The 20423-nt window shown below is 54.1% G+C and overlaps 1 protein-coding gene across 1 annotated transcript in view; it reads left to right on the top strand.

Moving 5' to 3' along the window:
* The window catches only part of PODXL (podocalyxin like), a 29555-nt gene extending 9797 nt beyond the window's left edge, over positions 1-19758 (top strand). The window contains exons 4-8 of the mRNA XM_019543764.1: positions 8944-9103; positions 11227-11288; positions 11483-11653; positions 14433-14489; positions 19087-19758. Coding sequence (XP_019399309.1) covers positions 8944-9103; positions 11227-11288; positions 11483-11653; positions 14433-14489; positions 19087-19281 — 645 coding nt within the window. The 3' untranslated portion in view covers positions 19282-19758. The remainder of the gene's footprint in view (positions 1-8943; positions 9104-11226; positions 11289-11482; positions 11654-14432; positions 14490-19086) is intronic.
* Positions 19759-20423: the final 665 nt, after the last annotated feature.

Genomic DNA, 20423 nt, shown 5'->3' with positions numbered 1-20423 from the left:
GACTCGATGATCCATTGAGGTCCCTTCCAACCCTAGCATCTATGAATCTATGAAACAAGGGGACAGTTGTGATGGTCCAGGGCAGCCCTACACTAATCGGCTTCCCCTGTAGCATGGAGAGGAGTGTCTTGGGTGACCAGGAGCAAAGTGCACCACAATCTTTAAGATCTCTTGGGCCCAGGCTGTGGAGCACCTGGTCGCTAGACTCAGTTGGACATGCTGCGGGTGGTGGAGAAGGACAGGTGTGACACGTCTCTGGCAGTCCATTGCCAAGAAGACAGGCTTTAAGGTGCTGGAGGTCCCTCAGGTGTGAAAGGTTTGTGCCCAGGCAGCCTAGATGGGCGGTGAGTGGCCTTGGGGTGCAGGGGAGCCACGTGTAGGGCTACGGTGGAGACCATCTATCCTCCGGGCTTCACACTTGCCATCTTGGTGCTCTTTAATGGCTGTCACAGCTTGCTGATCCTGGTGCTCCTTGCTGTCCCAGCTGAGGAGTGCAGTGCTGGGAGTGGTGTATACGCCTTTAGGCCTGCTGACATGGCTGGTGTCTCTGTGTGTGCAGACTTGTTCTGGCAGCAGCTTCTGTTTGCTTGCCTATATAAAATGGAGAAAAGCTCCTTTAGGGCTGAAATGGAGCCTGGCGAGTGAATGTGTGTGCAAATCTCCTGGTTTGGCATCTTCATTTCCTCTATGCTAGGGGCAGCTGCATTATCCCTCTCCGTGTCTGGCCAGCCAGGAAGCCTGGCACTCCAGTCCTTCAGGTGGCTCGGATCATGATATTTATCCAAGCTGCCGTTAACACCCAGTGCAGATCCAGGTTTGAAGCTGTTTGCAGTAGGACTGCGAGCGTGTGTCCTTCGTCATTTAAATCATTCCCCTCCCACTCGATCCACCATTAACTCTCCACCCAAGGAATTCCTGAAAATCATAAACATTTATGCTTCCCAAGCTGGGCAACCATATCCGACTTCCTGCCTTTGAAGATGTGGCAAACAAGTCTCTAGTCAAACCCTGTCAGCTAGGTGGAAAAGTCATGTGTCATTCACAGCCCATGAGAAAAACAGCAAACCGAGTGCTGCCAGAGACGTCTTTCTAAGGGATCAGAACTTGGGTCGACTTTAGGGGAGCTGGATAAAGTCACAATGCCCCTAAAGCACGTGGGCTGTGACGGAGTGGGCTGGCACAATGAACAACACCCTGTAATGTCAGAGGGTCGTATTTATATGGCTGTGGTCACCGAAAGCTCGAGTGGTAGCAACCCTGCAAAGTGAAGGCAAGTGCACCCACTTGCACGGGGATGGGAAAGTGGAAAGCAAATGTTTAACCCCGTTCCTCCGGGCTCCCTGGAGAGGGCAGAGCATTTGGCTAGGGTGCTGGATAATTTCCACAGTGAAAGGAAACCCAGGAATGAGATGGTCTTTGGAGATGCTCCAGCCAGGCCCAGCACTGGGGAGGACAGGACTGAGCATCCACCTGTGTCTGCAGATTCACCCCAAATCTCGCAGTTTGCCTAGGAGACTCCTCTGGATACATCCCCTACTTTCAAGCCTTTCGCCTCTACCAGGTCTGAAAGCAGGCTAGGGAAGAGTCCACAGCAGCATCACTTCTAGGGCTGGACCACATGTTGGGCAGGGTGTGCTCAGGAAATGCTGCTGATACTGGAAAGACTAAAGTGGTCAAAGCTCGAAGCCATTCCCCCAAGTTTCCTCTATCAGAGCCAAGCTTAGCATCCAAGACTCGTGGCTCTCATTTCCCTGCTTGGCTACTCGTCCATCAGCCGGCAGTGGAGGTCCGGTCATGCCAGGCTGTTCCCGCTGTGCAGGCAGCGCTCCCTCCCCAGAACAGAGCTGTATTCTCTGTCCTTGGGTTCGTTGTGCCCTGGCAATGTGTCGTGACAGCCCCTCTGGCTGGTGGGTCTTGCTCACACGCTCAGAGTTAAAGCAATCAACATTTTGGGGGTAAGGAAGGCATTTCCCCCTGGATCCGATTGGTAAGGATCACTGGACTTTTTCTGCCTTCCAGTGAAGCCTGGGGCATGGTCTGTGTCCTAGGATCATCTGGACGAGTTTTATCCAACAACCTTCCTGCCATTGCATGGCCAAAGTACTGCTGATGCCCTTGTCTCTTCCTGAGGCACACTGGAGGGGCCTGGCTTGTGGTTTCAGTGGCTGTTTTATGACCCCTCCGGACAAACCTCTATTGTGTGGCTGGCCGCCGTTGCAGGAAACTGGACTCAGTGACCTGGGTGGTCCGTTCCAGGTCTGTGCTCCAAAGAGGATGTCTACACCACCTCCACAGTAACCCTGAGACTGGTGCGGAGAAAAAGCCCTGCCTACTTGGCTCAGCCCTGCCTACCCTTCTTGCCAAAAAATGTCCGGTGGTTGCTTTTTCATAGACTCATAGAAAATAAGGGCTGGAAGGGACCTCAGGAGGTCACATCTAGTCCAACCCCTGCTTGAAGCAGGACCAGCCCCACCTAGATCATCCAAGCTAAAGCTTTGTCTGCCTGGGGTTAGAAAAACCTCCAAGGATGGAGAGTTTTCCACCTCTCTGGGTAGCCTGTTCCAGTGCTTCACCACCCTCCTCGTGAAATAGTTCTTCCTAATATCCAACCTAAACTTCCCTTGCTGCAACTTGAGCCCATTGCTCCTTGTCCTATCATCTGCCCCCATTGAGAGTAGCCAAATCCTCTTTCAAACTCCAAGACCTGAAGCTGGGTTGTGTTCATGAGAACAGCGATGCGTGTCCCAGGTATCACTCTGAGCGAACGTGGCTTTTCTTCAGCATCTAGAGTTGGGGGAAGCAAGCAAGGGTGTTTCTCACCACTGGAGTGGCACGAAGACACTCCAAAAATCATTGTAACAGCCCAGGATGATACAGATGTGAAGGTATTGGAGGACTTCTGGGACGGTCTGCTAGGTTGGGGTAAGCCAGCACTTGACCATCAGTATCCGGCCAGTTGGGCTTCAACAGCATCTTTCAAGTAGGGCTCTCAAAGCACTTAGGGCATTGATTTAATTTAGCCTACACCACCTCACTCAGGAGGCAAGTGATGCCCATGGACTATTTTTACTGTAATCCTGCAGGCCAAGTTGCATTTTACTGGGTGACTATCATTATCCAGCTGCATCCATCGGGCGTCCACAGCAGAGCCAACACAAAACTGAACTTGATGGGCTTAATTTGGAGGGGATCAGCTCAGTGGAAAGGAGAAGGAGGAGGAGGAAAGAGGGTAGAGTAGTGAAAGCAAAGTGAAAAAACAAGGAGGGCAAGGAGCAAGGGAAGGATGGAGGACACAGTCCCATGGCACAGGACAGAGAAGGTCCAGCTAGCACGAGGGAGCTCCCTGGATGTGCAACAGTCCCCGTTTTGGCAGCATCTGTCCCTACCAGCTGGCATGTCTGGGTACTCGGAGAAGTGATGCAAGGGCCCCCGGCACTACGGGAAGTGGAGGGTGTGGTAGGCAGTGCCCTTCTGTTTAAATCAGCCGTGCCAAAACAGATCCCTGCGTTCGGCGCTAAGCTGCATCGGATGATGCACTAACCACTGACTACACTGTGATATTTTGGAGAGGGTCTTCATCTTGGCGTCCAACCCGAAAGCCAGCTCTGGTAACTGCAGGGAGAATTGTGGGCAGTCATTTCAGCCTGGCAGAGTATTTTGCTTCACTGTGTTGTGGCTGGGTACGATTAAAGAGCTGTCTGTGTGTCTGTGTACCTGCCCTTCCTCTCCAGAGGGATCGGAGGCATCATTCGTGACGCTAAGAGGCTTTCAGAGCTCAGGTTTTCTGCGTGCCAGCCTCCTCGCTCTGCCCAGCATCCTCTTTCAGCAAGGCGAGTCTTGAAAGGGAAGCTCTTTGCTGTGCATAACATCGCCTCGCCTGGGCCAGGCTCCATCGGCGGGGAAGCCTGTTCCTGGGGCCACCCCCCAGAAACAACGCTTCTCACTTCTTTGATTTGCTTTTTTAAAGGGCCCGTAACACCCAGTTTCTATCCGCCAGGGAAAGATTAGAGCTGCAGGAACAGGCCTTTGCTTCCTGCAGATCTGGGCAGCGTCACCGCACAGCAGTTTCCCTGCCAGCGCCGGCGGTGACTGACATGGGAAAGTGGAGCTCTGCCAGGCCTGGCTCATGGCGAGCTTGCTGCATTGCATCGTGAACCCTCATTTGGACCCTGTTTTATTTCCCACATCAGCTGGGCGAAGCCCTGAGCAGCATTACTTCACTCTGACTTGGACGAGAGCGGAGAGGGGAAAATCTTTGTCCATGCTCCTTCCCCAGCCCCAAGCCCATCTGCCTGGAGCAGGTTTGTTGATTCAAGTGCCGTTACCTCATTTGGGGATGTTAGTTTTAGATTCCCACCAGTGTGGGAACCAGATGAGATCAGCTTGTTAGGTCCTGTCAACTCCAGCCAAGGGACGGGAAGTGCTGCAGAGGGCCGGCGCTGGAGCAGATGGGAGCCGCAGGGGACTGCCCTGTTCGGGAGCCTGGAAAAGCAACGAAGCTTTTTGCCTCTGAGGGTGCTAGGTCCAGCCCAGCTCAGGGCAGGAGCAATTGCACGTTGCTCTGAGATGTCCCTTGGGGGGTGTCCACTGGCTCCGTGGCCTTCCTCTTGGAGTCACGGGTGTCGTCCGCCTCTGCTTGCTGCCCCCTCCGGGTCCCTCGCATCCTCTCTGGGACCTGTTACACCCATTCCCATTTTGCATTTGGTTAAGTGGTATCATTTCTGGCTCTTCTGTTGCTTTGTGGGATGTGTCCATCACCTTAGGCTTAAAAATAAGCCAACGTCCTCTCTCCGGATGCCATCAGGTGCTTTTTAAAGCCCTGGTACCTCGAGGTGACCAAATATTTGCACGGCCTTTGGCTACCTCCCGATAGGCGCCTGCGCTGGGTGAGGACGTTGAGGTGTATTCAGCACAGCCAAAGAGGGGGACTTCCCTGCTCTTCCACTGGCTTCTTGTACAGCTTGGGTCAAGTCACTTAGGTGTCTAAATCCTCTTACGGAGCTGAGCCACGGTTTGCCCATTCCCCATCTGTAAAATGGGGGTCCAAGTCCTTCACTCCTTTGCAAGGGATGCGGTGAGGCTCAACCTATTGGCGGCGTGGGTGACAAGGCCTATATACATCTTGTAGGACTGTGAGCGAAACTCCCAATGTCAGGGGGGAAAGTCCTGCCCTCTTGGGCCCTTTGTGTCCCAGCAAAACGCCCCATAGCAGCAGATGCCGGGCCTCGCCACTCACGCTTCCCCATGGTTGGCGCCCACCCCGCCTTGACATCTTTCACGCCAGGGATGTGCTGAGCGTCCAGCTTTCTCCATTTGCAAGAAATAGCTTCTGTGTTGTCTTCGCAGGGAGCTGCCCCCACAACCTCTTCAGTTTTCCTCCGGCAGGTTGCTAGGGGAACCTGCTGGGACTGAATGGGCTGAAGTGGTTTGTCAGGACATCCTTATTCAGGCAGCATTGTTTTCCATACGAGCTTCCACTGAACTTAGCAGCTCAACCCTGAGGGCACAGAAAGGGGACATGAAAAAATAGGCTCGTCCCCGCCAGCACCATGAGACAGAGCTCCTCTCCAGTAGCCTGATCCTCCCCGGTCTCTTCAGATGGCCGCGGCGTGCCCCCGAGATACGCTCAGTCCCACTGAGAGCTCGCGTCTACACACGACACTTCCTGCGCAGTAGCTCGTCGCTACAGCGCAGCAGCGTTGCGTGGCACAAACCGCAACGGGATGCTGCTGTGCAGTAGTAACGAGCTGCCGGGCAGTCGGCGTGGGAGCCGTGCAGGGACGCTACTTTGCAGCACTGCTGGTGACTGCGCAGTCACATAGTACTTGGGTGTGCAACTACTATACGACTGTGCAGTAAGCGCAGGCGCGGCCAGAGAGCCTGAGCTCAGGGACAGCAGGGTAACTCCACTGAAGATGCTGAGACCGCAACAAATACGCCTCGATTATCCTGCCTCTCTGATGTACTCCCCTGGCCCCGTCACTGCAGCATCTGAGCAGACTGAATCCTTTACAGCCTCACCACGCCCGCCGAGGCAGGCTCATGCTGGGATCCCATTTTGCAGGCAGCTCGAGGCCCAGGGGCTGACCCGAGAGGATGTGACCCGCGGGTCTCTCTGGCGCCGTGACCAGGGATTGTGAGGAATGAATAACGTAAGAGGGCGGAGAAGAGAGTCAGCCCTAGAAACAAATCAGCGACGTGAGAGCTTGTCTAAACTTTCAGCTCTGCAGGCCAGGGGCCCTGCCGTCCTTCACGTCCTGGGCCTAGCACACAGAGCCGCGGGCTGTACTGCACTAGGATGCAAATGGGAGATGGCGGGACGGGCGATTTAGAAACACAAGCTGCCAGTGTCAGCGCTGGACTTGGGATCCAGGGGCAGGGCTGGGGATGGATGGGGCACGGTGAGCCCTGTTAGGGCAGGCTGCAGCCTGGAGGAAGCAGGGCGGTGCCTTGCTAGCGCAGCTGGGTGCCCGAGCCCTGGAGCAGGGATGGCCTCTCATCTGCCCGCTGCTCAGGAGCCAATGCCGCAGAGCCCAGGGCGATTGAAGAGCCTGCCAGGGCTGGGCTTTCCCAGTGGAAAGCGAAAGGGCAAGAAGGGGACAGTGCCTGGATCGCTCCCCGTTCTCATGGTGCCGTGGCCAAGGCCCCCCATCCCCGCTGGGGACTAACAATATACACAAGCTCCCTTGCTCGCTGCAGCGGGGGGCTCTTCCTTCCTCCCAAGCATATGCATCCTGTTGCAGCCAGGTGCCCCCGGAGCCACTTGCTAAATGCTTGGACTGGGGGGGGAGATTAGGAAGATTCCTCCTGAGGTCACGTCCCCCAGGAGAGCTCCAGGGCCTGACCGGCAGCCTGCCCCGGCTTCTTCTTCTGGGGGCTTAGGCGAGGCCAGGACCCCCCAAGGGAGGCAGAGGAAACAGAATTGGAGGGTGGTGAATGCTGAGGGCAGGGCGGGCATTGTCCCCAGCCAGGAGCTCAGGCCAGGCACAGGAGGCTGAGGAAGAAGGCTGAAGGGCTTGTGGTAGGGGAGGAGGGCTGAAAGAGACTCCCAGAAGGAGCTGGCTTGTCCACCTGTGCAGCCCCCAGCAGCTGGTCTGCTCCCCCCACCACCCAGCATGCTGCTTTTGCGGGGAGCACCATGCATGCACCTAGCAGCGCAATGCCTACCCTTCCCGACACAACAGGAGAGAAGGGAGCAGGAAAGCATTGAGTCACGTGGGCTGAGTGAAGTGAGCTGCAGACGCAGCCCAGCAGCCACACTGTGTGGCAACCCTGCCCTGAGCCCCATGGCAGGAGCTCATCCCCAACTCCCGTACCCTGCCCGCCTCTCTGCCTCCCAGCTCAGCGTGCTTGCAGCTGTGCGGACAGTGCATTTGTCTAGCCTAGCATTTCTGCACGGGGCGGCTTCGTGGTGGGGGGCTGGAAGAGCCACGAGTTAGAAGCGGTGCAGGAGGGCAGCCCCATTGCACGGTCCAGGTGCTGATTGCTATACTTGGGGTGACGGAGGCCAACATGGTGAAGCCAAGGGAAATACTAAGGTCACCGTGGAAGGGAAAATGCTTTGCTTTTTCAATCCTCATGGAAACAAAACATAGCTAAAGGGGAAAGCGGGCAGAGACTAGGGAAATTGTTGCGTGATTCCCACCACAAAGCCACCTCGTGTCTGCTCTCAGGAGTAGCTGATACAAATCAGGCATTGGCAGAGAGGATGCAATCAGAGCATTTGCAGAGGTCACCGCTGGGCTGAGAAAGGAGATCCCTGGCGTGGGGTGAATAATGCATGGGCAGACTAGCGAAGCCGGGCACAGGAAGCTGCCCGGCACGTGCCCGGGGTTAGGCGCTGCACGTTTTCACGTTGGCTGGCAAGCCGTCAGGCTCTCTGAGGAGGGCTCGGCTCTGCCGTGGGCCCACGAGGTGCTGCGTTCTTCCTGCACCATCCTTTCCGCCCCCAGAGGACTTCGCTTACCCTGGACATCACACAGGGTGTCTCGCTGGAAGCCGGTGCTGTGCAAGCACATTTGTTTATTGGGACATGCCTCAGATTGCATACCCTCCGCCTTTTCTGCAGCTTTTGGGAACAAGCCCTTTGAGACTCTCCCCCGCCAGACCAGCCCTGAGATCCACCCCCTCCCTGCTCCCACTGTCCCCCCCCCGGGGAGATGCTATTCCTGTAACTCCAAAAGCTGCAGCCCTCAGATAAGGACGGCGGTGCCCTGGCATGCAGCACAGGCCAAGCGGATTTGGCTCGTAATAAATAAACTACTTTTAAATGCTTCCTGGCCCGCAGACACAGTGGCCGCGCGGAGGGAGAGCAGAGGTTGTGGAACCTGCTGCCGGGAATGAAGATAACAGGCTCCTTCCCATTCCCACCGTCGTCCCCATCACTCAGGCGTGCGGCAGGGGCATCCAGCACTGAGGAAAGGTGCATCAGTGCTTGCTGGCACTCATTCGCCCCCGAGCCTAGCAGAGAGAATGAGTGCTACGCCCAGGGCAAAGCAGCAAATACAGCCACAGCCTTGCTTTGTAGGAGCTGGAGCAGGAGGCTGAAACATTTCCGCCCCCCCCCCGGTCCTTGGGACAACCCTGTTCTGCGTTACCAGGACATAGTTGACTTTGGCCTTTGGAGGGGCTAAACCGGCAGCAACACTTTACAGTTGAGGAACCAGAGGAGAAACCTGGTTTTATTTCCTGCCTTGCTACCGATAACCGCAGCCGGCGCTGATATGGCTGTGCCTCAGCATCCCTTCTGCCACGTGCCTCTCATCGGAGGGGTGTTGCGAGGGTCCGTGCAGCAGGGAACACGAGATGCTCAGGCCGTCAAGTGCCCAAGAGAGACAGCATGACTTGTTAGGGTTAGGTGTCCAGCAGCCCTTGCGCATGGAGCCAGGAAACTGTCTGGAAGGAGGGAGCTGTCATCCATGCATGTGCTTTCTGTCCCTGCAGGGCGCGGTGGAGCAAACGAAGCAGAGCGAGGAGCTGTACAGCATAATCTGCAAAGCACTGAAGCCCACCTTCAACCAGAGCCAAGACCGGTGCATTGTGAGCCTGGCCCCTATCCAGGGCTCCTCTAACCACTATGCTTTGGTGGATGCTTCTGTGCTGAGTAAGTGCCGTGCACCTCCTAATGCTGTTGGCAGGGGCCCTGACAGCAAAACACCCTTTACCTGTTCAGCTCTGGAAGGAGGCCAGTATGGGAGCAGCCAAGTGGAAGTGCTGGAGGTGTTCAGACAGGACCCCATGCAACACCTCTGACTCAGGTGGTGTTTACAGTACAGCCCATTAAGGGCTTGTTTCTGGGCCCACATCGGTTTCTGCTGCCCTCCTTCAGCTCCTAATGGAAGCCCCTTAGGGCCAGGATGAAATAACCACTAGGCCCATCGCTGTGTTTCCAGACCTAGGTGCTATTGGAGCCATATTGGACCCTTTTCCCTAGGGGGCTACAAAACTCAGGACGCTCCAGCTTCAAGGCATTTCTTTTTTTTTTTTTTTAATCTTTCCTGCCCTCCAACACACACATTTCAAAGGTTCACATTTCAAGGGTTCAAACCCAGCTCAACCCAGGAGTAGCCAAGCACTACTCTAGTCCAGGGCTGCTTCACGTGGCAACACAGTGAATCAAGGAAAGGGGGGTGGATTTCAGTCCAAACAAAGGCTTGCATCATTCAACTGCCCCCAGAAGGCCTTGTCAGTTTGGGACAGATCACAAAGGAGGAGGGAAGGTTTGGACAAGTCACGAAAACTGAACCCGCCCCTCCACTTAATCTGGATGCAGAAGTGGGGCAGTCACTTATGTCACCAAGGGAGAAATTTGCCCTCGGAGCAGATTATATCCTAACTGTCCAGTAGTGGGTTTCTCAAAGCATCTGGCCCTGCAGGATGGACCTGCTCTCACCATCTAGGAGGAGAGCACCTGCTTCCTTGTTCAAGCCATGCTTAGCTTTGCAGAGGAAGGGAGCTAGGTTGGGCTGAGCATACTGCTGGGCCCAGAGCTAGTCTGCAGGTGTGCGCGCGGGGGAGCGGAGGCAGACAAACAAGGCGTGACAGATGTTCTGGCATCTGCGGCCATCACCCAGCCCTCCAGAGCCACGGGGCATCCATGTGGGCTGCTCTCCCAGCCCAGGAGCCAGGCTGTAACACTACTGCCTGCTACACTGGGCCCTTCCCAGACAAACCGCCCGGAGCAATGGAAGCTGTGCTGCGCTCCCGGGAGGACACCAGCCCTTTAGTGCTCAGGCTGCTCATTCGAAATGCCCGGTGCTCCCAAGAGGGGTTCGCACCTGGAAGCCAGTCACAGGAGCCAGTTTTACAAGTCATCCCATGGTGCTGCGAGATCCAGGCTAGGGAACAGCCTCACACTGGCCCAGGAGAGTCAGGCACTGGCTGGCTGTCCTGCAGATCTGCTCAGCTTCGATTTTTAGTCTGGTCATGCCTATTCCCCAGGCTGCAGGCATGCCCAGCACCACTGTGGTGGGCACCAGAATCTCCCTGTTTAAATTTCTGCGCAGGTCAGTTTTGCTTTCTTCCTGGGTTGCTCAGTGCAGGCCGGAGCCCCAGTATCCACACAGCCAGCAGCAGAGCATGCTTGTCTCTGCTGTCTCCCCCAGTCCAGACATGGACAGTGAGCAAGCCTGGCTCTATCCCTTGCTTAATGCTGGGCTTTGCTGCAGAAATGAAAGGGGCCATTGGATACTGGGCTGCGTGCACAACCTTCACCCTCGCCAACCCCTAAGCATGTGGTTGCATCTCCAAACGTCTGCAGCACCAGCACTGGGGTCCAGGGAAGCTGGATCTGCATTGGTCCACCTTCACCTCCAACTGAGATCGAGGATATGAGTGCAAGCCTTGGAGCCAAGTTAGCCTCCCTAGCAAACCTCCAGGTCCAGCGCATGTTGGCAGGCAGGCACTTGGCCCTGCCCTCCCTGGAAGCATGACAGACAAGCCCTGTAACTCCTGCCATCCCCCTAACATGAGCGAAAGCTGACAGGACCCAGCAGGAGAGAGGGTCTCCTGTCTGTCCCTGGCACCCAGGCTTCATTCCCTCTACTTCTTCATGCAAACCACTATTTCGGCAGGCCTCCCTTCCCTCCTTTGGATGAGGGAGACACTTTATAGCACAGCACTTGGGCTGGGACCGCTCCAGGCTTCCCGGTGGGAGGGCAGCAGAGAGCGCTCCCTGCCCTGTGGGTGGGTGCACGTGGCTCAGCTGCTGTTCATCTCTTCCCTTAGTAAACCCAGGACAGGAGGAGCTTTTTGAACTGCTGAGGGAGAAGAAGGACGAATTTAAGAAGGTAAGAGCAAAGAGACCTCCCTTAGCTTTCAAACCAGCACCATTTCTTGGCCCTCGAGATGCTGCAGAAACCAGCGTCTTGCAGGATGCCGGAAGTGACCACAAGGAAGGCAGACTGAATCCATGCCCATGTGTCCACCATCCCAGTGGGAGCAGGCATAGGGCAATGTTGGGATCTGTCCTCCTGTTGTACAGGCCAGGATCACCGACGTCATGTTGGCCGACAAGCAGCTCGGGGACGACGAGCCCACTGACCGGTTCAGCACGCCTCTGATCACCACCATCGTGTGCCTGGCTGTCGCCTTGCTGCTCACAGCTGCCATCTACAGCTGCTGCCGCCAACGCAGGTCCTGCAGGAAGGACCAGGTAAGCTGCCCTGGGCATCCAGGCAGGGCAGAAAGGAGGGATACCCCAAATAGAGGCTGTGTAATTGCCGCAAGGAGATGGGCCACTGCCAGGACCAGACGCTTCCCCCTCTCCTGCATTGCTCCAAGAGGCCTTTGAAAATGGGCTGGCACCATCTCATATGTGCCTCCTGAGAGGTCCCAGTAGGATGACTGTGATGGCGGGGAGAACGGGACAGTCTCTGCCCATCGAGCATAGCCTGGGGCCGCAGCAACAGTAGGAGAAAGGACATGGCTGCTCAGAGCAGGGCGAGCTGCTCATTCAGCCCAAGCGGGTTGTGATGATCAATACAGGATGCAGCCGAGGCAGGTGGAAACGGTGCTATCCAAAGAGAATTCAGAGGGAAACCGCAACTGCCCCGATTGTCACAACACCTTCTGGTTTGCATCTAAACTGCCCACCCTGACCTTTTAGTGCTTAGCTTGTGGGGAAAATGGTCATTACTACAACTCTACTTTGGGGGGGGGTTTCTAACCCAAAATAGTTTTAGGAAGAAACGAAACTTTTTTTTTTTAAATGGAAAAACAAAACAAGAAAACAGGAAGCTTAGAGGGCGAGGAAGGGCAGTTTCCCCTCATTTCTGGTAAGCTGCAATTTGCATTTCTTGTCCTGAGATGTCAGCCAGAAATACTGCTCCGTGGCTGGAGAATGGGCAGAGTGCCCATAGCTAATGTTTTATCCTTCCCGCGAACGTGGGACAGCACATGCGGTGGACCCTAGGTGGGCTGCCGGGCCCTAGAGCTGCTAAGGTTTTTAGGAGGGTGGTAGGTTTTTCCTCTGGGTCCTGCAGAACTAACACTGCATCCCCAACCGCCCCGACGACAGGCAGCGTGGCTTGCCTGCCCAGATCCTTACAGCATGGCTGTGCTCACGGAGTCCGTCGCTGGGAGCAGCATTTTGTCACCCATCGACCTGAGCTGCGGCCGAACGTCTGTGCCAGGGTACAGCCCTGGCAGCCCTGCGGGCTCTGCCGCAGCATCGCTGCGGGCAGTGCACGCAGCAGCTCATGTGTGGCAGAGAAAGCCGAAATGCTGTGCAGAGAGTACGATGTGCACAGGAGGGCGCCAGCTCCCCGTTCCCCGGCAGCTGCTGCAGCAGTACTTGGGTCTTTTAAGTTTTGCACTGCACGGGAAATGCCTTTGCAGAAAAAGGTCTCGGATGAAGGCAACGTTGCTGCAAAGCATACAGGCCAATGTCCTGCGAGTCTTAAGCAAAGACACCAAGTACAGCTCTCTGAGATTTAACCCGTGAAGACGCTTCCTCCAAAGTGTCTTGGACTCACCTCTGAGAGGGATGGGACCTGGGATTAAACAGAGGCCTGATGGTGACAGTCCCCTACTCCCGACCCATCCCCAGCGAAAAGCCCAGTGACTTGCACTGGCTCCAGCTGCTATTGCCAAGAGTTAAAATCCCCAAGAGTACAAATTTGATTGCTAAAAACTATCATTGGGACAAGACTCTAGCCCAGAGAACTACAATCCTCCTTTAAGCCGACTTAACAATCCTACCAAAGGCGATTGCTTGGTTTCAGAAGCCTGGAAATGTGTCTGTGCATGCATGCACCCCCAAGAGATGCCCGATTCCCAGTCCTAGAGCCCACACTGCTGTCCAGCTGTCGAGCAGAAACAGCACAAACTTCCTGCATTCAGGCCTATTCCAGCATGCTCCATATTCATGAGCCGAGACAAAAAAAAGAAAATTTAGTGTTTGACTTCTGCTCCAACACTGCAAACAGGAGATGTTGCTGGTGTTGCAAAAGCAGCTGGACCCCCAGGACCCCCCCTTGAGCTTGGTACTGTACAGATACAAAGCAAAAAGATGGGCCTTGCCATGCAGAAATTACAGTCTGAGTACTAGACCAGAGCTGAGAGGTGGGTACGGACACCCAGGGGAGCATGAGGAAGCCACGAGCTGGTATCAGCCTCACCATCAAGTGTAAGATATGGGAACAGAGCTTCTGTAGGGGCTGTGGATCCTTATGGGATCCACATGAGAAAGCAGAGGTGCTCATTTGCAAATCTAACCAGGGCTTGACGGAAGCCGGCATCAAAGACAACAGGAGCGTGGGGGACAGGCTAGAGGGACATGGCCCACCTGAGACCTTTGGTCATGTCCTAGAACTAGAATTCAGGGTAGCTACAGATCTCGCCGCGTTCAGCTCGTGTCGACTTACAGTCCCAAGCTTCCTGTTCTTGCACACGGCCAAACTCCAAACCTGTCTTCTTACAGCAGCAGACCCACACAAAAACGGGAGCAACCGGACAGCAGCCATCGTGGCCCCAGCTGCACGCGCTGCATCACTTCACCTGTCATTTCATCCCATTTTGAAACAGAAACATCATCGGGAAGTTGTAGGCATCCCTCTGACTGCAGTGCATGCCCGTCCAGGACAGCCTCTCTAGTACTATCAGGTGCCACTAATTAGTCACCTGGGCTGTGTTCGCACTGCATCTTTCGGGAGAGACACTCTCAGCCCCAACCCCAAGGTGCTCAAATTGAGAGGGGGTCACTTAGGCATCTAAATGCCTTTGAGGCTGTGGGCATTTACACTTTGAGTAGAGAAGGTTGTTTTGGGGCTTTTCCCCCTGCATTTATGTCAACCCTTTGCATCGTTTTTTCTTTTTTATTCTTTTTCTTCTTGCTTCTTTGAAATAGAGAAGAATGACTTGAAAGTTTTGTTTTTTGTTTTTTTTTCTTTTCTTTTTTAATCCTGCTGGTTTTTTACCTCGGAAATAACCAGACCATCTCCTCTGCTGTCCCGGGGTTTGAAGGCGGACATGTAGCTGTGCTCTTTACTGTGAGTTTTTATACCTGCATGCCAAATCTCCAACACACGCAGCCTTTATCCCCAGGGCTCAGTAGAGGCCAATAGCTCCTCGCAGGAACAAAGCCAAGGCTTTGAACAGCCCGACCTGCAAGCCCCTTCCCTTCTGCGGCAAGGATGCTCAACCATGTGCTGCTCCACCACCCTGCAAACAGCTGGTTGCTGTTTGGCGCTGTCAGAAACCATTGCCCCGTCAGCTAAGTATCTGTATGCCAGGAGTTTCCTTCAGCATGTCTGTCAGAGCAAAACCTCTCCTCCAGCATAGCTCTGGTCACTGGAACAGGTTCCCAGGGGCAGGCAAGGGCTGACATAAAAGCTGGGGGGCAGGTGCATACACACACACACACACACACACACACCCACCTTGTTTTTATGTCATCCCAATAACATGGGACACAACCCAGTCCCCTCGCCCATCCTTCCCAGGTCTAGCAGAGCCACGTTCCCCCACCTCTCCTCAGATTTGACTTCTGAGCTCATTTATTTGTCCCGAGAGAAACCTTCTGATCAAGGCACCCAAGAGGAAGCAGCAGCATCCTGTCTAGACACTCAGAGGCTCGCACCGCACATTGTTTGTCAAACCCCAAAGAACCAGAGCAGACTCGGGCAAAGGCCAACGTGAGGATGAAGCATCGAGGTCATTAGAGGAAGGCTGAATTTGATAGAGAATAAAGGTCCCAATGCAGCTCCCTAGAGGCTGCTCCCACGCAGGTTGAGGTACACTCAGAGGCTGGCAGCAAACAGAAAACCAAGGGCGAGGGGCCAGGCTCGGCCGACCAGATTATAACAAGCGAGGAAGGCAGCGCCGTCCCAAATTTAAAACCAACTTCTACAGCTGGTAGAAGTGCTGCCGACGCCGCTGGGAAGCTGGTTTTAAATTTGGGATGGAGCAGGAATCAAAATCCGGTCCACCCTGGTCCCTGCAGCCGCATCACCCTCCTTGCACCTGCTGGAGGGAAGGGAAAGGAAAAGGAGCAGCCATCACACAGCATCTCCATGCTTCTGGTCTGGGCAGAAAATCAGCTTCCCTGCTTAAAAACACAGATCCCAATTGTTAAAGGATAATTTTGGAGGGGAAGGTGCATGTGGCATGCTAATAAATAGGGTACAGTAGCAGCCAGAGGTCCCAACTGCAGTAGGTGTTGTGCAGACACATGATAAAAGTCAAGCCTCCCACCCCGATCATTTTTTTAACCCAACATCTCACCTACATGAGAAAGCTCTGACCAGCGCTACCAACATAGTCTGGGCAGTACAGCAATATGGACACTCATTTGGGTATAGGAATGGCTTGTTCGGCTTTGCTAATGGTATCCCAGCCAACCTCAGTCACTTATTGAAATAATGAAAGTTCATGCAGGTGAGGAGCTATATCAAGACAACTCCATCAACTTGCAGTCACCCCGGGAGTTAACAGCAAGCCAGCTTTTGCTGCCTGCTTACTTGCTTATAAGCTTTTTTGTTTTAATTTTGCAAGCAAGCTGTCATAGAAACAGGCAGACAAAGAGGAGGGGGAAGGAACAGCAGCAGTAACCCAGTCTCACAGCAGGCCAGCGCTGAAAATAGCCAGCCGGTCAGTGCAGCATTCAGTCTGTTCTTCCTTGCTTTCTCCTTCATTGCAATTGCCAGGAGCTGGGGAAGGAAGGACTTCCAGACCTCCCGTTCAGACAGGCATTGTCTGGGCACTGCAGAATGAGCCAAGCTGCTGCTGCGTGCTCAGAAGAGGCACAGGCGTGGAAGCACCGGGCCCAGAGGGGTATGTGACATGGGGCCGAGTCTCCAGCCACAGAGGAAGTGCAGTGCTGGGTGTTGCCATCCACAGGAAAAAGAAATCACCGCACAGAGTTTAGAGCAACTAGCCACACTTTTTACTGTCTTCCTAAGCAGTCAGTCATGCCTGAAGCTTAGGGGCCAGGATGGAGATGGCACGGAGGTGTTAGACAAGCATTTGAGTTAGTGTCTCAGTCTCATTTGCAAAATCTGATCTAGTGGTTCAACTGTTTTAGACTCAAGAGCCCCAGCCACCCAGATGCCAGCTCAGTTTTCACTCCTTTTTTGACTACAGAAAACTAATAATGTGATTTTTCTGTTGTATAGGACTCAGAAAAACCACAGCAAGGCAGAATGTTTTTAATGCTAGAGATTCCTTTGTGAAATCTCTGGGTTTATCGCAGAATCATGTTTGCACACCTAATGGTGCAAATGTTGTGTGGCACCCCTGAAAGGATCTCCAGGCACCCCAGGGTGCTGCTGCAACACCCTGGTTGAGAGTCACTGGTGTAATCAAACTGGCCGGCACAAAAGCACCCACAAAACCCAGTTAAAAAACAGAGCTGGGGTTGCAGACCAGGAATGTAGCTGGAGCAGCTGTTTGGTGGCCTTCTGCCCGGATTGCTTTCAACACCAGGTTCCTCCTCGTTCATAAAGTGGACTGATGACACCAAAATGGGATTAAGGCAAACGCTAACAAGCTCTGGAGAGACTAGAAACGTGGCCAGGCAAATAATCGACTGGCAAATTTATCTAGAGCAACAGACCCCAACACACATGCACAGGAAGGAGAAACCTGGGAGAAGCAACAGTGCCAAAAGAGACAGCAGGGCATGAGCAGGCACCCAACTTGAAGTTGCTTTGTATGGGGGTATGCGACTTCAGGCACCACTTTCCAGGCTTCCTGTTGCAGAGGAGAATGAATGCTCCCTGCAGCTCTGATGAGGCTGCTTCTGAAATACCAGGTGTTGTTCTAGGCATCAGTTTATTGAAAGAACAACCCCCCCCCCATCCTTGGCGCTAGAACCGACAAAAACGGCCAGATCCAGACATGCAGGCATATGCAGTTTGTGGCACTGCAAACACACACGCGTTGCACGTTCAACCATGCACGACGCTGCTAATTTGCAACCAGGATTTCCTGGTAGCAAAAAAATAACTCCCTGAATAAAAAAGCAGCCCTGGGCTGCCTGTTCCCTCATCATCGCGTGCCACTCCCCAGCTGGGTGGACTGCAGCATGCCTGAGTGCAGGGGCTGCCTGCCAGCTAGCCCCGTATTGAGGCATCCTATGCTGCAGCCAGCCCCCCTGCTGCAGCGCAGCAGGACAGTGTATCCCGCTGCGAAGCAAATGAGCAGGGGCATCACTATGGCACAAAGTAGCAGCACAGATTTGTGCTGCTGCAAATGCACACCCCTTCTCGTGCAGATATGGCCAACTAGTCTGCACAACCCAGAAGACACGGACTGGATGGTCCATTTGTTTTTCCCATTTCTAAAGTTTCACCAGAGACCACTGGGGCCCCAAGGTCTCATTTCTTTTTGACGTGCAGCGCACGTCAAACCAGCAGTGCCCCACGCATAGGAGGTCCAGGGAGAGCAGCATTTTCACTGACCTGGAAATACCTAGAAAAGAGCAGCGTTAAGGGAGTAAGAAACATCTTAGCAAGGGAAGGACGGGCCAAAAACGGAGGGGAGGTGCAGACGAGACGAAGGCTGGTTCGGAGTGACAACAGGGTGTCAAATGTGGGGGGACCCTCACTGAAGGAGTGAGGAGCTGGAAGGGTTGGCAAGACGAGTTGAATGCTGTACTGCCAGCGGCTGGGACAGCAAGGGTAGAAGAAAGGTACCAGAGGCATTTCATTTCTAATTCGCACCCTTTTTGAAAGTCACTGCCTTTCAGTGGCATCGAATCTGTGCAGTCATAAAAAAAATAATCACCGAGCAATGGGGCTGGAAGGGATCTCAGGTGCTCGTCTAGCCCAACCCCCTGCCTGAACCATCCTAGACAAGTATTTGTCTCGCCTGCTCTTAAAAACCCTGAAAACAGCTCCTCCACCCAGCGACCCCGGATCATGTCCAGAACATCGACCTTACGCTGGCCACAGGTAAAGCAGGGGAATGAGGGCAGGGTCCGTGTCCTGCCACTGCAAGGACAAGTAGTTGTTTATTAAAATACACGTGAGTTTTACCTGCCGGGTAAAATTCCCTTCCTGATCCCAAAGGCATCAGTGTGATGCTGAGCGGAGAAGCAAGACCCTCTAGGTTTGCTTTAAGCCCCCCAACTCCCAGAGCAAGAGGAGGGGGAAAAGTCCCTTCCCAGCCCCATGTGGGGACCAGCAGAGCCCAGAAGCACGGACTAACCAGACACCCTCCGCTCCGCGCTGCAACCTGGGGACCGCAGACAGCTCCACGCATCTCACATGCATCGCTCCACGCATCTGGAGAACAGAGCTCCTTTTTCCATCACCGGTGGAGGAGAAGCAGATGCTTTGCCAGATCCTCCATCCAACCCGGCCCACACACTGCAGTCACGACCCGCAGCACCCCCGCGACCACAGCCCCAGCTCCCCACCCTGCCCCTCTCACTGGGTCCTCGCCCCTCTCCTCCACCCACCTAGCGGTGATCCTCACGATGGAAGTCATGCAGGCCATGCTTGACTGTGAGATGACTTGGCAGCGCGGACAGATGATCTGAGGATAAGACTAACAGCTAGGACATGCCATGCACTTATCCCCAGAGCTACCACCCAGCTCTGGTTTTCTTCACAGCTTTCTGGTTTCTTTCCTATCCCCTCACAGCAGCGCCTGACAGAAGAGCTGCAGACCATGGAGAACGGCTATCATGACAACCCGACGCTGGAGGTGATGGAGACCTCCTCCGAGATGCAGGAGAAGAAGATCAACCTGAACGGCGAGCTGGGCGACAGCTGGATCGTCCCCATGGACAACCTCACGAAAGAGGAGCTGGCGGAGGAAGAGGACACGCATCTATAAATGACGCTGGAGACCGCTAAGCAAAAACAAGCAAAACCCGAAACAGAAAACCAAACTGACTACAGCCACAAGTGCCGTCACCCTATCGGGCAAGGAGGGACCCACGTGCCTGCCAGCTTTGCTGAGGAAAGCAGCCGTGCTTGGAGTTTGCTGTGGCCTAAACATCGCAATCAAAACATATTCACTGTCCAGACTATAGAGTCTATTTTGTTTATATATAAATAAATATATAACAAAAAAATTATATATAGTGCCTCTATTTAAGCCTTGACCAGAGGAAACGAGATGGTTTCAAGAGATGAAAGGCTTTTCCAACTACTGATGATGGTATCAAGCTCAATGTGGTTGGCAGAACTTGGAATCTGCTTTCTCCAGATCGGGGCTCCTTCTGTCCAGCCGGGACCTGGCACGTGGGGTGCAACCACTGCCCGAGTTGAAGAACCCTTCACGGGCAACCAAAAGCCCGCGGCAACGACCGGGAACTAAAACAGCATTGAACGAAGAGGATCTGAACGGGAGCGGTAGCAGCTGCACCATCGATTGCAGCGCGGGGCAGCGTGGTGGCATACTCCAAGAGCTCCCCCCTGCCCCGTGCCTCTCTGTTGCCAATGTGGCTGATGGTTTATTTTTCCTTTTCCTCTATCATGTTGTAATATTAAAGACAGTTACTAAGCTTCACAGGAGATAAAGAGAAAAAGAGTAACGCCCTGGCATCACGTCCAGCCACATGATTAACTGGCCATTTCCAGATTCTTGCTGGAAGTGCTGGCTATTAAACACAACAGCTTCCCCCATCAACAATCACTTCTGGGTGGTCGGTGCTCCTATCCTACGGGGGCTTTCCCAGGCTGTATTGTGAACAGCATTGACCAGGTCCCAGACCAACACTGCCCCTAGTCTGCTTTCACCAGCCTAGGAAGCCATTTCGGTTCCTCAAGTCCGATGGTTTTCAAATGGCTATCTTAACTGCACTTGCTGCACTGAAGGGTCTGGGGGTCTTTTCCGACCTGGTGCGTGAGGCTGTGATGCTTCAATGCACCTGACTTGCAAAAGATACCATCCAAAGCCAGCAAAGGAAATGCCAGCACTGCCTCGGCGATTCAAGGGAACCAGCTCATCTTTCCGGCTTTCCCAGCTAGCGT

Source organism: Crocodylus porosus, unplaced genomic scaffold (assembly GCF_001723895.1).
Source record: "Crocodylus porosus isolate Cpor-Errol unplaced genomic scaffold, CroPor_comp1, whole genome shotgun sequence".
Lineage (NCBI taxonomy): Eukaryota > Metazoa > Chordata > Crocodylia > Crocodylidae > Crocodylus > Crocodylus porosus.
This window is presented reverse-complemented; position numbering and strand designations above follow the sequence as displayed.